At 38.5% G+C, this 18,145-nt stretch overlaps 1 protein-coding gene and 1 long non-coding RNA gene across 3 annotated transcripts in view; one reads left to right on the top strand and one right to left on the bottom strand.

The window, feature by feature from the left end:
- Positions 1-9,209, bottom strand: part of alg14 (ALG14 UDP-N-acetylglucosaminyltransferase subunit) — a 49,306-nt gene extending 40,097 nt beyond the window's left edge. For both annotated transcript variants that reach the window (XM_077509368.1, XM_077509369.1), the window contains exon 1: positions 8,976-9,209. In XM_077509368.1, coding sequence (XP_077365494.1) covers positions 8,976-9,123 — 148 coding nt within the window. In that variant the 5' untranslated portion in view covers positions 9,124-9,209. The remainder of the gene's footprint in view (positions 1-8,975) is intronic.
- Positions 9,210-9,217: 8 nt separating this feature from the next.
- On the top strand, positions 9,218-10,656 carry LOC144009563 (uncharacterized). Its single transcript, XR_013280963.1, has 3 exons — positions 9,218-9,655; positions 10,025-10,111; positions 10,193-10,656. It is a non-coding gene; the product is annotated as an uncharacterized LOC144009563 (long non-coding RNA).
- The last annotated feature ends 7,489 nt before the right edge of the window (positions 10,657-18,145 follow it).

Below are 18,145 nucleotides of genomic sequence, written 5' to 3'. Positions count from 1 at the left end.
TGGAGCATGTACCGTGGAGTTATTAAGCATATCCTCCCATTCACGATATTGCTTTTAATGCCCATAGAGGCTATCAAAAATAAATAAATATATATATATGTTTGGATAAGTCTGATGCCAGTGAACATTTTGAGTGGTGGAAACTAAAAGAATATTCATAAATGACTTCGTTATCACACTTAGAATGAGTTTACATTTTTTGTACAAAATACCGTATGTGGGGTATTTTTTTTTCATGCCTCAAGGGCTAGGTGGCGCTGCATATATAACTGAATGTTGTCATAGAGATAACTTCAGGCCTTGACGATAAACATACATGTCAAGTTTGGGATTTTTTGGAGCATGTACCGGGGAGTTATCAAGCATATCCTTTTTCATTGTGAAACATAAATTTTGATGCCCCGCCCTCATCATATAGTATTTCGAAAAGTCAAAATTTTTCCCCCTGTCGTTGGCTCAGGTCTTGACATGGTCCAGGCCAAGTCTTAACTCAGTCGGATAAAACGTGTAGGAGAAAAATGTTTGCAGAGGGGGAAAAAGCATGACCACAGTGAATGTGCCAAAATAGGCCATAAAAAAATTCATAGCTCATTTCCTGTACATTTTAGCTACATGGTCCCAATAGACTTTTTTGTGCGTCTCGGGGTGCTACACGTGCCTGCCAATTTTCGTTGCTCTAGCTCAAACGTGCCAGGCTTGGTTTTTATTTTTCTATGCTAGGGGGCGCTATAGAGTCGCGTTGTTATAACGACTTCATAATATCAAATTTTTCGCCGGACCTGAGGAGTGTGCAAAGTTCGGTGAGTTTTCGTGAATATTTAGGTACCCAAAATCGCGATTGTTTGCGGAGAATAAAGAAGAAGAAGAAGAAAAATAATAATAATAATAATTTTTACAAAAACAATAGGGACCTCGCAGCGATCGCTGCTCGGGCCCTAATAATCATAATAATAATAATAATCCGATCGAAAAACAATAGGGACCTCGCAGCGGTAGCTGCTCGGGCCCTAATAATAATTTTTACAAAAACAATAGGGACCTCGCAGCGGTCGCTGCTCGGGCCCTAACAAAAAGAAGAAGAAGAACTAGAGCTGCGAGCAGCTATAAAGGGCCCTCGCAACCTGGGCCACGTTGGGGTACTTGCACGTCGAGGTACTGGCATGTTGGGGTACTGTCAAATAGGACAAGGACCATCTAAAATGTTTTTGACAAACCTTGTGTGTACAAAGTTTTATCAAAAGGCCAAAGATGGTGAACAATTCCCAAAATAAATTCAAAATGGCGGACTTCCTTTTAGGTTTAGCATACGGCTACAGAATACTTTTTGTAGGTCTTAGGCTAATAGGTATGCCTCCCAGTTTTCACAAATCTAGGTCAAGTCATTAGTTATATAGCGCTTGAATCATACAATCGGAAATGCTCCGTAAAAATGTCTAAAGGGCGCGATTTATTGCAAATAGCACAAGAAATCTCTAAAAATTCATGTTCATTACAAGTCTGATGTGTGTGCAAAGTTTCATGAGTTTTCACACGTATAGACAAAAAAAAAAAAAAGCAGCACTTTACTTGGCAAACAATGCATCGCCATGGCAACAGCGTGCGACAAACTAAAAAACTTTCAATAACTTTGCATCTTAAACATCTTAAGATGAAAGACACCAAGTTTGAAGACAGTCGGAGGAATTTTGTAGGAGTTCATTAAAATATTACCCCTAAAAAAAGGCCACAAAAAATGGCTACAAATCCCAACGTAAATCAAAATGGCGGACTTCCTATTTGGTTTAGCACATGGCACTCAAAGACTTTTTTTGTACATTGTGGGCTGTTACATATGTCTCCAAATTTTCGTAGCTCTTGCTGCTTCGTACAAGTGGGAATGCTTCATTAAGAAGGATTTTTTTCCTTTGCAAACAGGGCATGCCACGTCAACAGCGTGCGACGAAATAAAAAGCTTTCAATAACTTTTCATCTTCAACATCTTAAGATGAATCACACCAAGTTTGAAGATGATCGGATAAACAGTGTAGGAGGAGTTCGTTAAAATAAGACCCCTATGAAATGGCCAAAAAAATGGCAACACGTTCCAAAGTAAATCAAAATGGTGGACCTCCTGTTAGGTTTAGCATATGGTTCAAAAAGAGGTTTTTTTTGTACCTTGAGGGCTGTTACATATGTCTTCAAATTTTGGTAACTCTAGGTGAAACGTACAGCTTCTTTGAGTAAGAATTTTGAAACGCAAAATTTGATGCCCCGCCTCTGGCGGACTTCTTGTTGGGTTTAGCATATGCCATCACACATCAAAGAGGTTTTTGTTCATCGGGATGTGCTATAGGTGCCACACAATTTTCATAGCCGTCGGACAATCGTAGCGGGACAGGGATCCGTTTAACCTATGTAGGTGGCGCTATGGAGCCATTTTTCTGTTATCACCTATGGCGACTTTAAAATATCAAATTTTTCGCCAGGCCTGACGTGTGTGTAAAGTTTGGTGAGTTTTCGTTCACATTTAGTGTCTCAAAAATTTGATTGTTTGCGGAAAAGAATAATAAAGAAAAAGAAGAATAATAAGAATTCCTTGAAAAACAATAGGGCCTCGCAGCGGCACCGCCGCCGCCGCTGCTCGGGCCCTAATAAGAATTCCTTCAGGAACAATAGGGACCTCGCAGCGGTCGCTGCTCGGGCCCTAATAAGAAGAATTCCTACAAAAACAATAGGGCCTCGCAGCGGCACCGCCGCTGCCGCTGCTCGGGCCCTAATAATTCTTACAAAAACAAGAGGGACCTCGCAGCGGTCGCTGCTCGGGCCCTAATAATTCTTACAAAAACAAGCGGGACCTCACAGCGGTCGCTGCTCGGGCCCTAACTAGAGCTGCGAGCAGCTATAAAGGGCCCTCGCAGCCCGGGCCACGTTAGGGTACTTGCACGTTGGGGTACTGGCACATTGGGGTACTGGCAAGTTGAGGTACGGCACATTGGAAGAAGAATTTCTTTCAAAATGGCATGATAAACCTTGATGTGGATTTTTTTTTTTTGTGTGTAAAAATACCATTAAGTGTTTTTTTTTTTTTTTTAATGCCTCAAGGGCTAGCTGGCGCTGTATATATAATGGAATGTTGTCATCGAGATACTTTCAGGCCTTGACTCTAAACATACATGTCAAGTGTGGAATTTTTTTGGAGCATGTACCGTGGAGTTATTAAGCATATCCTTGATTCACGATATTGCTTTTAATGTCCATAGAGGCTATCAAAAATAAATAAAGTACATGTTTGGATAAGTCTGATGGCAGTGAACATTTTGAGTGGTGGAAAGTAAAAGAATATTCATAAATGACTTAGTTATTACACTTAGAATGAGTTTACATTTTTTGTACAAAATACCGTATGTGGGGTATTTTTTTGTTTTGCCTCAAGGGCTAGGTGGCGCTGCATATATAACTCAATGTTGTCATAGAGATACTTTCAGGCCTTGACTATAAACATACCTGTCAAGTTTGGCATTTTTTGGAGCATGCACCGGGGAGTTATTAAGCATATCCTTTTTCATTGCGAAACACAAAATTTGATGCCCCGCCCTCATCATATAGTATTCTGAAAAGTCAAGATTTTTCCGCCTGTCGTTGGCTCAGGTCTTGACATGGTCCAGGTCAAGTCTGACGTCAGTCGGATGAAACGTGTAGGAGAAGTGGGCAAAAGTATGCCCCCTGTAAATGTGCAAAAATCGTCAAAAATGGGACTTTCAAAAATTCGTAGCTCACTTCCTGTTCATTTTAGCATATGGGTCCAAGAGACTTTTTTGTAGGTCTTGGGCTCCCTCATACACCTAAAAACGAGAAAAAAAATTCATAGCTCACTTCCTGTACATTTTAGGAAATGGCTTCCACTGACTCTTTTGTGCGTCTCGGGGTGCTACACGTGCCTGCCAATTTTCGTAGCTCTAGGTCAAACGGGCCGGTATTGGTTTTTATTTTTCTACACTAGGGGGCGCTATAGAGTTGCGTTGTTATGACAACAACATAATATCAAATTTTTCGCCGGGCCCGAAGAGATTGCAAAGTTTGGTGAGTTTTCGTAAATGTTTAGGTCCTCAAAAATGTGATCGTTTGCGGAGAATAAAGAAGAAGAAGAAGAAGAAGAAGAAGCGGAAGAATAATAATAATTCTTACAAAAACAAGAGGGACCTGGCAGCGGTCGCTGCTCGGGCCCTAATAATAATAATAATAATTCGAACGAAAAACAATAGGGACCTCGCAGCGGTCGCTGCTCGGGCCCTAATAATAATAATAAGAATTCCTTCAGGAACAATAGGGACCTCGCAGCGGTCGCTGCTCGGGCCCTAATAAGAAGAATTCCTACAAAAACAATAGGGCCTCGCAGCGGCACCGCCGCTGCCGCTGCTCGGGCCCTAATAATAATAATAAGAAGAAGAATTCCTTCAAAAACAATAGGGCCTCGCAGCGGCATCGCCGCCGGTGCCACTGCTGCTCGGGCCCTAATAATAATAATAAGAAGAATTCCTTCAAAAACAATAGGGCCTCGCAGCGGCATCGGCGCCGCCGCTGCTCGGGCCCTAATAAATGTAAAAAAAAAAAAAGGCACTTTAATGTCTCTGTTATTTTGTCTTGCAAAGCAGACTGGAGTAGATCATGACAATGTTGTGCATATCTGTAAATTGAAGCAGAAATCATTTGTCAAACAAATCATTTAAATATCAAAAATCGATTCTGAATCGAATCGTAGACCCAATCGTAATTGAATCGAATCGTGAGACAGTCAAAGATTCCCAGCCCTAATATATATATATATATATATATATATATATTTTTTTTTTTTATCAATTACAGATGCATCCAGCAGCCAAAGAGCTTGGCCTTCCTTTGCTGGTGCAATGAAAGGTGAATAAAAGTAGCCTACTATACTTCATATTGCAGCAATAAAATATCTAATATTTGAAATTGTTTATGGTTCTACAATGTACAGGTGGTGCATCTAGAAGTTGTGGGGAAGACATTCCACATGCACGGTCAGGCACTTATGTACATAGTTCACGTCGTTAGTTCAATCTTTCTTCATGTTCAATAAACTGTTATTTTTGTTGTCAAACTTTTTGTAATGTTTTATCGAAGGAAAACATTATTTAGATTGAGGTGTCACAGAAGAAAAAATAGCAGTGTTAAAGTCAAAGTTGTGCTTGAAATGTCTGTTTTTACAAAAAGCCCATTTTCTCCCATTTCTTGGTCAAAAATGGGAATTTTCACAAAACCTAGCCATATTAAAACACTGATAACTAAAGAACGGAATAAGATAGAAATGTACTTTTTTTTTCCGAAAGAAGAGAGTCTAATCTTTCTTTTGTTATGAGTCAAATTCTAAGTCTTATTTTAAATAGCTTTAGAACTCAATATTCTGTGCGCGTTGCAAGATCAGTCAAAATCCAGTGAAATGGCTGGTAGTCAAAGAGTTAATATATCTTACTAAATTTTATATTCATAAATGTAAATTTGCTGTCAAAACCTATTCTTTCCCCGTTTTTGAAAGAGATAGATGTATGTTTACTTTCCATTTCTTTCTAAAAATAAGAAAGTGATCAAGACTATCATTTGTTTTCAAACTTCGGTGTTTTCAATATCTCTTCCCTGGCATTTCTTCTTTTTTTTTTTTTTTTTTAACTGTCGTTTTTTTTTTTTTTTTTTTTTTTATTGCAACACAAAAAATTACAATAGCCACTCTTACAGCTTATATATCAAAACAAGAAACAATATTGTCTATACAGAACAAAATTTAGATATTACAAAGAAACAAACAGGAACAAAACATAAAACATAAAACATAAAATGCCAGGGGGTGAACATTACAAGAAAACACCAAAATGTTTACACAAATTATATGTCTTAATTAGAGATAGACCGATATGCTTTTTTCAGGGCCGATACCGATTCCGATTATCGGTAGTCAAGGAGGCAGATAACCGATATTTGAAGCCGATATTCATTTGCAGTAAAAGTTAAAATGTTGGCACCAAATTTTTGAATAATGCAAACCCTAACCCTTCTTTACAATGGATTCTCACACTGCACTTTTCATTTTACATCCTTCTATCTGCAATAAGACGTTGGTGGCGGGGGGAGTTAAATGTGGGGGCCAATGTGACATTACCTTTTATAGCATTTGGGATACTTGTAGTTTTATTCTATAAATGTTATATTTTTATATTTTGAAGTAATAGGAGGAACCCTGTCATTCAAAATGTGCATCAGCTGTGGCATTACTTATTACTACAGCAAAAAAATAAATAAAAAAAATTCCATGAGAAAAACTATTCATCCCTGAACACCATACAGTTCTTGTAGACCTTATTATAATTATTGTTATTGTTACCATATAGACAGTTTTGATAAGCTGAGGATCTTAAATCGAGAACAGCAATATCATGCTACTCCTCTCTACAAGAGAACTGTCAAAAGACACTTCATCATGTAGTTTACTGCCACTTAGGATGCCCCAATCAACGCAGAAAAAGGTAGAGTAAAATAACGTGGTTATAATAATAGTAAGAATAACTTGGTTAAACAGACATTGTTGCGGTGGACCGCTGCCACTTTCTGCTGTTTAATGTGTTTTACACTTATAGACACGTGTGTGTATATGGGCCCACTATTCTCTCACTACTGTACTGTACTGTATCACTTAATGGCACAGATGTACTTGTCTAAATAATAACTGGGCTGCAACATTGCTAATTCACATTAACAAGCACTGTCTTAGCTGTCCACATGAATAGTTACTAACACACGAGAAAGTTATACAACACACCAAACATGAGCTCATTATTCAAAGTATGAGGCACGTAACGAAATTACATCACTGAACATTAATTGCAGCCGACTACGGCCGTAGATGTTACATATTAGTGGCATCCATTGAGAGCATAATGTCCCAACTCACAGCAGACATGACGTGAAAAGAGAGACAAAACAAGCAAATAAGCACACTATACTTTAGTGCACTTCTCTACTAATGCCAAACATACGGAAGAGAACACGTTCGTGTAGTTAAACGGTGTTTGAGACAATTAGTTACGGAGCGGACTTTAACGAGGTGCACAACGAGCTGTCAATCAAATCGACGTCGAAGCTTAAGGCACACAATGGCAAACCAGTGCGACAAATAAACACAATATAAAGTAACTAAACGCTATTTAGTGTCACTGTGGCATCTCACTGCATAATAACCTCTATGCAACAAGTAGTGGACGTGACCACAGAATGCAATGTGTGCGTCACGAGAGGTAAATATAATGACATTACTCTACTCTTAACATGGAACTAGACAATATAATAATGACAACTGTTAATATTTGGAACCTTTCTAACAAACATTATTTACTTAATTAAGTGAAAATGTGTGTGATTCCCTCCCCGAGTAGTTCAAGTAGCGAATTAGCTACTGGGTGTTAGCCTACATGCTAAGCTGAACACACCACTGTTAGCTAGCGGGGATTCAATGCAAGGCAATGCAGCTCCATTCATATAGTGCATTTAATACACAACATAATTCAATGTGTTTAGCTTATCATGGTGAAACGATCGGCGGAGTCTCTTCTCTTTTAACTTACCTTCGAAGCATGTGTCTGTCGCGTTGTGTCCGTGGGTGCGTGTGTGACCGGCTACTGTGATACAGGCATACACTACTGATTGGTTCTGGCTCTTGCACGGCTAACCAATCAAATGCTGCTATGGGCGTTACATTGCTGGAGTTGGACTCCATAACAGACAGAGACGCTCTGGGCTGCATTCGAAGCGAAAAGACGGAGTTTTAAATGGATCGCTCATATCGGCCGTCAGATTAATAAAACAGACCGATACCGATATGTACCAATATGTCAAATATCGGCCCCGATTATTGGTCTATCTCTAGTCTTAATCGCTTTTTGGTTATGAGAATATTTAATGGACTCAACGTACTGTTTGAAATCACAATGGAATGCAACAAAATATGTTTTCCTATGTAAAAATTTACACTTATGGATGTAAAATTTAGCCATAAGAATGATGAGGTTAATCATGTACATTTCCTTGTGTTTTAATTTACTTCTTTTAAAGTCATAAAGACCAAATAGTACATCCTTCCAAAACAAAAACTCTTCACCAATCATTTCAGCAATAAATGTACAAACGTCACTCCAAAAGCTTTGTACAAAGGGGCAGAGCCAAAATAAATGAGTCACAGTTTCGACCTCCGTGGAACAGAAAGTGCACTTCTCATCAATATCTTTCTTGAATCTTTTGACAATATGACCATTTGAGGGGTAGAATCTATGAATGAGTTTATAGGAAATTTCTCTAATTTTGTCTGTTATCAAATAATGACTGGGTAACGGCCAGACCCTTTTCCAGTCGATGTGTTCCACAAATTTATTGCAGTATGACATCACATATGGAACAGTCACAACTTCCCTTTTGAACAAAGACCTAATAGATTTGTTTCCCAACTGTCATTTTTATTGCTATTGTGAGTTTGATATGTATGATGTCTTCTATGTTTACTGTGCTGCTTATGTTTGCCATGTTCTGTCACTTGATTTCAATTTGTTAAATAAGGTATTGTTTAAAAAAAATACTACGCTTTCAGCTTTGTTTTAATTCCAACTGATAGCTGTTTGTAAGGTTTTTTTTTTATAATACGACTTGCCTCTCGATCTTTCAAATTCAACAAGTTTCATAATTGAGAACTGCGTTCATAAATTTGCTAGGAGGTACGATACAAAACACATTTCTGCTCGCCCTGGTAGGGTGAATTAAGAATAACAAAACACCCCAAAATCTAGCGGTTGTTAATTGATTTGCAGTTTGGTCAATTATAACGTGGAACTTTCCAGGCATGAAACGTTCAAGAATCCACAACAAACCACAAGGCGACAGGTGCCATTCAACCTCAACCTCAACCTCAGCACAGTACATTGCCACGTATCTCTTACCTGATCCCGCAACGACAAGGAGCGTAATCCGACCTTTGTTTCCCGGTTTGCTGTTTTGCCCATTCCTGACAACTCTATATACACGGATAATAAGTAGCATACACGCTACAACTAAAACGCAACCTAATACTGCAAACATTATGGGCATTGTCCACACTCTACGGCGACTCGGCACGATCGGTAACGCGCATGCGCACAAGATTACGCCATCTTGGATCGCCAACTACGGCAACTTCACTAGAACAAACAAACAATTACGCTCCTTCTTCGGTCGCTTGCACATCGTAATGCATCATGGGAGTTTTTTCTTCGGGCGCCATATTGGGTGGTCCGCCGGTTCACAAGGTACACTCGCGAGTTACACGGTAGAGCTTATCAACCTGATGTAATTTTCGCAGTATTTTCACGATTTACCGGAAGATCAAAAACAACGATACAGGCAGAAGGTGTCTCTGTGTGGCGGGATTGATCCTAATTACGTCCTGACCAAGGTTGATTTTTTTTTTACGGAGAAAGCTTGCTGGCCAAATGTGACTTCTCTGGACATCTTTCACTACCTCGTGTTGACAACATGCTCCATAACGCGCCAACAAATCCCTGGAGGCTTACAATTATTTTGTAAGCGGGTGGATACAGTGTAAACTTTAACATCGCATCAGAATAAACTGTTGTTGTTGCACGTAAGTAAACCACATGGTGTTGGTAATTCTGCACACAAAAATGTTGATTTGTTCTCAGGCTTCCTGTTATCATTGTGTTTACATGCACAGCTGGGTTTACCTGATGTGGTTTTTCTAACAAATTTATAACAGGCAAATATGGCAGAGCGTATAAGAATAAAAAGTAATTATGCACAGCCTCCCCGTGGCTTAATTAAATTTAATGCTACCCTTTCACTAGTTACATGTTACTTAATCAACTTATTCTAAATGGTTAAGGTTAACCACTCTCAGAGGACGTATTTTTAGTTTCAGTTTCCAGTACAATAAAACGTGTTCATGGTAACTACTGAGCATACTGACAGCTTTTCTTATGATCTCACGGTTAAGGAGGCTGTCACAACACTCAATTTCTGTCTGGTGCCGGATGGCAACAATTCCCATCACTTGTCACGACAACACCAATATTATTACCAGGTATGTATGGCTTTACTTTTTGTAGTTTCTTATTTAATTCTATGTTTCATATTTTCATTACAATGTTTGTAATATTTTCAGATTCAGGCACAGATGAGTTTAACTGGACGGGACTTCTGCGACTTTGTGGTGTGGACAAAGTGTGATATTTACATTGAGCGAGTCCACCCAGATCGCTCGTTTTGGCCAGCTGGAAAAGCCAGAGTTTTTTTTTTTTTTTTTCAAAAAAGCCCCCCTTACCTGAACTGCTCGGGAGAGCATTTACTAGATCAGCAGTGGACTTCCAGTGTTCCTGCTCAGCCGCTGTCACCTACCACTTGCTTATGTACTTCAAAGACGCGGAGTAAAGTAGTTTTTTGTGCTGCAGCAGATTGTAAAATCAAATGATATCACTTGAAGTGTGCCAATCTAGACTGCCAAAAGGACAGTGGTTTTGTGACAAGTGTGAAACAAGGATTATTGGGAAAACTGTAACACAGTACTGGTACTTGTCTTACATTAAACAAATTTAAAAGAGAGCAACTTTTTCCTCTGTACATAGCATAATGAAAGTCATTGCGTACCCCATCAACATTACATCATACCGTCATACTCTTGAAATAATGGCCTAATATTTTGACACAAATTATCAACCCTCGTGAGGTTAAGCAGTAAGGAATGAATGAATATATATATATATATATATATTTTATTTTTTTTATGTAAATATTTCAGGATGGTATGCATCTGTGCTAAAATAAACTACATTAATTAACAGTTCAATTTTATCCGTGAAAATACTACATCTAATCTTTATTCACTTCATTTTTTGTGTTTTTAGAAATAATAGAGATTTATGCCATTATTTTAAGAGGGACCATATTGCACATTGAGTCAAATCCTGTCATTTGTATTATGTATAGCTTTGTAAACAAACCCAACAATAGAATTTGTATAATCGCTGCCTTTATTAGCTCCAAACAAACAGTCGCATGTTGTCCTCCTCCAATGCTTTGATGCTCGCCTTCGTTTCCATCATGTCATTGGCAATCAAGTCGGTTTGGCATGAGATCCCTAAAGACATAAAAATTAAAAAAAAAAAAAGATCACAAAAAAAAAAAGGTACCAGTAATAGGTTTAATATAGTACTGTTCCTGTAACCAGCCTTTTTTTTTGTCAGTGTAAAAGAAATTTACACATTTTGTTGCATTTTTTAATGTATGAACATTCCTACAGGCAAATACTTATTTCTATAAACACTTCCAAATGTCTCTAAAATATAAGGTGCGTGTACACACACAAACATAAACACATACATTCATTCATGCATACAATGTAATGAATTCTGAGTGGCATACCAGAGTCAATGATGTCAGCGGTACTTGAGGGTACAGGTTACTGGAGCCATCTGGCTGCATCGATCGCATTTTTGAGGACCTAAACATTTACGAAAACTCACCAAACTTTGCAATCTCTTCGGGCCCGGCGAAAATTTTTATATTATGTAGTTGTCATAACAACGCGACTCTATAGCGCCCCCTAGCGTAGAAAAATAAAAACCAATCCCGGCCCGTTTGACCGAGAGCTACGAAAATTGGCAGGCACGTGTCGGACCCCGAGACGCACAAAAAAAAGTCAGTGGAAGCCATTTCCTAAAATGTACAGGAAATGAGCTATTAATTTTTGAATGTCCAATTTTGGCCCATTTTGGCACATTCACTGTGGTCATGCTTTTCCCCCCATTGCAAACATTTTTCATCCAATTGACTTCAAACTTGGCATTTATAATCTCAAGACCTGAGAGAACAACTGGGCAAAACATCTTGCCTTTTCGAAATACTATATGACGGGAGCGGGGCATCAAATATTGCCTTTAAAATTTCATTTGTCCAGAAAGAGCAAATGCTTAATAACTCCCATGTACAAGCTCCAAAAAATCTCAAACATCTCATGCAACTTAATAGTCACGGCCTGAAAACATCTATATAATAAAATTCAGTTATACATTTAGCGCCACCTAGTGGTGACAATAAATGTCATACTTTACGTTTTTAGCTACTGTGCCGAGATCGTTGAAGGGATCCAGTTGAAAATTGGTCAGAAAAGCCTTAAGATGTTGATCATGCCCCACACCGAATATTGTAACTTTTCGCTAAAGGGCGTGGCCGTTACAGTGCCGCAAAATCTGAAGATTTTTTGTAACAATAAAAGTTGCTTTAACTTGACCCAGATGATCCTATCTTCTCAAAATTTCACACATTTGATGAGAGTCCAGGCCTTAAGACATCTACGAACTTATATTTCATCTTACTTATTGCGCCACCAAGTGGGAAAAAATTTTCTTACGAATTTTCTTCAATGTTTTTCTCCAAACACATGAAGTGGAACTACCTCATATTTGCTCAGAAGAGGGTTTCGGCCTTCATGATGTTACAACACGAAGTTTGTGAGTTTTCGCAAAACGCTGTGGGCGTGGCAAAGCACTGTTCGCCAAGAAAACAACGCCGATTTTGAGGGTCTAAACATGCACAGTAACTCATGAAACTTGGCACACACATCTGGCCTGGTAAAATGAGTAATATTTTATCATGTATTGTGCTATTTTTACAAAAATGACTCAATAGCGCCCCCTAGAAATTCTTATCTAAGCAGCCCCGCTTGTACGTTTAAGCAAGATCTTTGGAGATTTTTAGGTGTATGAGGGAGCCCAAGACCTACAAAAAAGTCTCTTGGACCCATGTGCTAAAATGAACAGGAAGCGAGCTACGAATTTTTGAATGTCCCATTTTTTAGGATTTTAGCACATTTACAGGGAGCATACTTTTGCCCACTTCGCCTACACGTTTAAACCGACTGACTTCAGACTTGACCTGGACCATGTCAAGACCTGAGCCAACGACAGGCGGAAAAATCTTGGCTTTTCGAAATAATATATGATGAGGGCGGAGCATCAAATTTTGTGTTTCGAAATGAAAAAGTATATACTTAATAACGCCCCGGTACATGCTCCAAAAAATCCCAAACTTGACATGTATGTTTATAGTCAAGGCCTGAAGCAATCTCTATGACAACATTCAGTTATATATGCAGTGCCACCTAGCCCTTGAGGCATGAAAAAAAAATACCCCACTTACGATATTTTTACAAAAAATGTAAACTCATTCTAAGTGTTATAACTAAGTCATTTATGAATATTCTTTTACTTTCCACCACTCAAAATGTTCACTGGCATCAGACCTAACCAAACATACATATTTTTGTTATTTAGTTTTATTGATTTTTGATAGCCTGTTTGGACATTAAAAGCAATATTGTGAATGAAGGATATGCTTAATAACTCCCCGGTACATGCTCCAAAAAATCCCATACTTGAAATGTATATTTATAGTCAAGGCCTATTATTGACAAAATTCAGTTATAAATATAGCGCCACCTAGTCCTTGAGGCAAAAAAAAAAAAAATGCCTCACTTACGGTATTTTTACAAAAATTGTAAACTCATTGTAAGTGTGATAACTAAGTCATTTATGAATATTCTTTTACTTTCCACCACTCAATATGTTCACTGGCATCAGACCGATCCAAACATATGTACTTTTTTAATTTAGTTTCATTTTTTTTTGATCGGCTCTATGGACAATAAAAGCAACATTGTGCAATGAGTACGAGCTATGATGTGTATATGTACTTGTGCAAAAAATACCAATCAGGGCAACTCATTACCTAAAAATAAAAAAAAATAAAGACACTGTTTTTTGCAGATCTTAACAATCACCAAAACCCATTGAGCTTGACACACTCATCACACCTGGAAAAAAAAAATCCACGTAATGGTTTATCATGCCAATTTCAAAGAAATTCTGCTTCCAATGTGCCAGTACCCCAACGTGCAAGTACCCCAATGTGGCCCGGGCTGCGAGGGCCCTTTATAGCTGCTCGCAGCTCTAGTTAGGGCCCGAGCAGCGACAGCTGCGAGGTCCCTATTGTTTTTGTAAAAATTATTAGGGCCCGAGCAGCGACCGCTGCGAGGTCCCTATTGTTTTTGTAAAAATTATTATTATTATTATTATTATTATTATTATTAGGGCCCGAGCAGCGACCGCTGCGAGGTCCCTATTTTTTTTGTAAAAATTCTTCTTCTTCTTCTTCTTCTTTATTCTCCGCAAGCGATCACGATTTTGGGTACCTAAACATTCACGAAAACTCACCAAACTTTGCACACTCCTCAGGCCCGGCGAAAAATTTGATATTATGAAGTCGTCATAACAACGCGACTCTATAGCGCCCCCTAGCGTAGAAAAATAAAAACCAAGCCCGGTACGTTTGAGCTAGAGCAACAAAAATTGGCAGGCACGTGTAGCACCCCGAGACGCACAAGAAAAAAAGTCTATTGGGACCATGTAGCTAAAATGTACAGGAAATGAGCTATGAACTTTTTTATGTCCAATTTTGGCCTATTTTGGCACATTCACTGTGGTCATGCTTTTTCCCCCCTTTGCAAACATTTTTCATCCAATTAACTTCAAACTTGGCATTTATCATCTCAAGACCTGAGAGAACAACTGGGCAAAAAGTCTTGCCTTTTCGAAATACTATATGATGGGGGCGGGGCATCAAATATTGCCTTTAAAATTTCATTTGTCCAGAAAGAGCAAATGCTTAATAACTCCCATGTTCAAGCTCCAAAAAATCTCACTGAGTTATCTTACTGAGTTAAGACTTGGCCTGGACCATGTCAAGACCTGAGCCAACGACAGGGGGAAAAATTTTGACTTTTCGAAATACTATATGATGAGGGCGGGGCATCAAAATTTGTGTTTCGCAATGAAAAAGGATATGCTTGATAACTCCCCGGTACATGCTCCAAAAAATCCCAAACTTGACATGTATGTTTATCGTCAAGGCCTGAAGTTATCTCTATGACAACATTCAGTTATATATGCAGCGCCACCTAGCCCTTGAGGCATGAAAAAAAATACCCCACATACGGTATTTTGTACAAAAAATGTAAACTCATTCTAAGTGTGATAACGAAGTCATTTATGAATATTCTTTTAGTTTCCACCACTCAAAATGTTCACTGGCATCAGACTTATCCAAACATATATATATTTTTATTTATTTTTGATAGCCTCTATGGACATTAAAAGCAATATCGTGAATGAAGGATATGCTTAATAACTCCACGGTACATGCTCCAAAAAAAATCCCACACTTGACATGTATGTTTATAATCAAGGCCTGAAGGTATCTCTATGACAACATTCAGTTATAAATACAGCGCCACCTAGCCGTTGAGGCTTATATAAAAAAAAAATTAAAAAAATTAAAAAAAATACCCCACATACGGTATTTTGTACAAAAAATGTACACTCATTCTAAGTGTGATAACTAAGTCATTTATGAATATTCTTTTAGTTTCCACCACTCAAATTGTTCACTGGCTTCACACCGATCCAAACGTATGTACGTTTCCATTTTGTTTTATTCATTTTTGATTGCCCCTTTGGACAATAAAAGTAAACATTGTGCAATGAGTACAACGAGCGATGATGTGTATATACACTTTTACAAAAAAATACCAATCAGGGCAACTCATTGCCTAAAAATAAAAAAGGACGCTGATTTTTGCAGGTCTTAACAATCACCAAAACCCGTTGAGCTTGACACACACACTGGCAAAAAAATATTCTACATGTAAACGTTTATTATGCCATTTTCAAAGAAATTTTGCTTCCAATATGCCAGTACCCCAACGTGCCAGTACCCCAACGTGCAAGTACCCCAACGTGCAAGGACCCCAACGTGGCCCGGGCTGCGAGGGCCCTTTATAGCTGCTCGCAGCTCTAGTTTTATTTATTTTTGATAGCCTCTGTGGACATTAAAAGCAATATCGTGAATGAAGGATATGCATAATAACTCCACGGTACATGCTCCAAAAAAAATCCCACACTTGACATGTATGCTTATAATCAAGGCCTGAAGGTATTTCTATGACAACATTCAGTTATAAATACAGCGCCACCTAGCCCTTGAGGCATAATATATATAAAAAATAAAAATAAAACACATACGGTATTTTGTACAAAAAATGTAAACTCATTCTAAGTGTGATAACTAAGTCATTTATGAATATTCTTTTAGTTTCCACCACTCAAATTGTTCACTGGCTTCACACCGATCCAAACGTATGTACGTTTCCATTTTGTTTTGTTCATTTTTGATTGCCCCTTTGGACAATAAAAGTAACATTGTGCAATGAGTACAACGAGCGATGATGTATATATACACTTTTACAAAAAATACCAATCAGGGCAACTCATTGCCTAAAAATAAATAAGGACGCTGATTTTTGCAGGTCTTAACAATCACCAAAACCCGTTGAGCTTGACAGACACTGGCAAAAAAAATATTCTACATGTAAACGTTTATTATGCCATTTTCAAAGAAATTTTGCTTCCAATATGCCTGTACCCCAACGTGCCAGTACCCTAATGTGCAAGTACCCCAACGTGCAAGGACCCCAACGTGGCCCGGGCTGCGAGGGCCCTTTATAGCTGCTCGCAGCTCTAGTTATTATTAGGGCCCGAGCAGCGACCGCTGCGAGGTCCCTATTGTTTTTGTAAAAATTATTATTAGGGCCCGAGGAGCGGCGGCGGCGGTGCCGCTGCGAGGCCCTATTGTTTTTGTAGGAATTCTTCTTATTATTATTCTTTTTCTTCTCCGCAAACAATCGCATTTTTGAGACACTAAACGTGAACGAAAACTCACCAAACTTTACACGCACATCAGGCCTGTTGAAAAATTTGATATTTTAAAGTCGCCATACATGATAACAGAAAAATGGCTCCTTAGCGCCCCCTACATAGGTTAAACGGATCCCTGTCCCGCTACGATTGTCCGACGGCTATGAAAATTGTGTGGCACCTGTAGCACATCCCAATGAACAAAAACCTCTTTGAAGTGTGTACCCTAAAATAGACAGAAAGTGAGCTATGAGTATTTAAATGTCCAATTTTTGCCAATTTTTGCACATTTACAGGGGTCATACTTTTGCCCGCTTCTCCTACACGGTTAACCCGATTGACTTCAAACTTGGGATGTACCATCTCAACACCTGGGACAACATCATTGTGAAAAATGAAAAGTTTTTGATATACTATATGACGGCGGCGGCGCATCAAATTTAGAGTTTAAAAATTCTTACTTCACGAAGCATTGCCGGTTGTACGTTTAATCTAGAGCTACGAAAATTGGTACACATATGTAACAGGCTATGACCTACAAAAAACTCTTTTTGAACCATATGCTAAACCTAACAGGAAGTCCACGGTTTTGATTTATTTTGGAACGTGTTGCCATTTTTTTGGCCATTTCATTGGGGTCTTATTTTAACGAACTCCTCCTACAGTGTTTATCCGATCATCTTCAAACTTGGTGTGATTCATCTTAAGATGTTGAAAATGAAAAGTTATTGAAAGTTTTTTATTTCGTCACACGCTGTTGTCGTGGCATGCACTTTTTGCAAAGGAAAAAAATCCTTCTTAATGAAGCATTCCCAGTTGTACGAAGCAGCTAGAGCGACGAAAAATTGTAGACATATGTAACAGCCCAGGATGTACAAAAAAGTCTCTTGGTGCCATGTGCTAAACCCAACAGGAAGTCCCCCAGGGGCCGGGCATCACATTTTGAGCTAAAAAACTCCTCTTTAACGAAGCATTCCCGGTTGTACGTTTCACCTAGCGCTATGATAATTTGCAGGCATACATAAGAGCCCATGATGTACAAAAAAAGTCTCTTGGAACCATGTGCTAAACCAAACAGGAAGTCTGCCATTTTGATTTTATTTTGGGAGTTATACATCATTTTTGGCCTTTTTCATTAAACTTTGCACAGACAAGCCATGGAAAAAACTAACATTTTAAATGGTCCTTGTTCCATGTAACAGTTGTCAAGTGCTGCTTTTTTTTTTTTTTTATACACATGAAAACTCATGAAACACATCAGACTTGTCATGAACATGAATTTTTCAGAGATTTATTGTGCAATTTGCAAT

This window comes from Festucalex cinctus, chromosome 20, assembly GCF_051991245.1.
Source record: "Festucalex cinctus isolate MCC-2025b chromosome 20, RoL_Fcin_1.0, whole genome shotgun sequence".
NCBI classification, from domain to species: Eukaryota; Metazoa; Chordata; class Actinopteri; order Syngnathiformes; family Syngnathidae; genus Festucalex; species Festucalex cinctus.
This window is presented reverse-complemented; position numbering and strand designations above follow the sequence as displayed.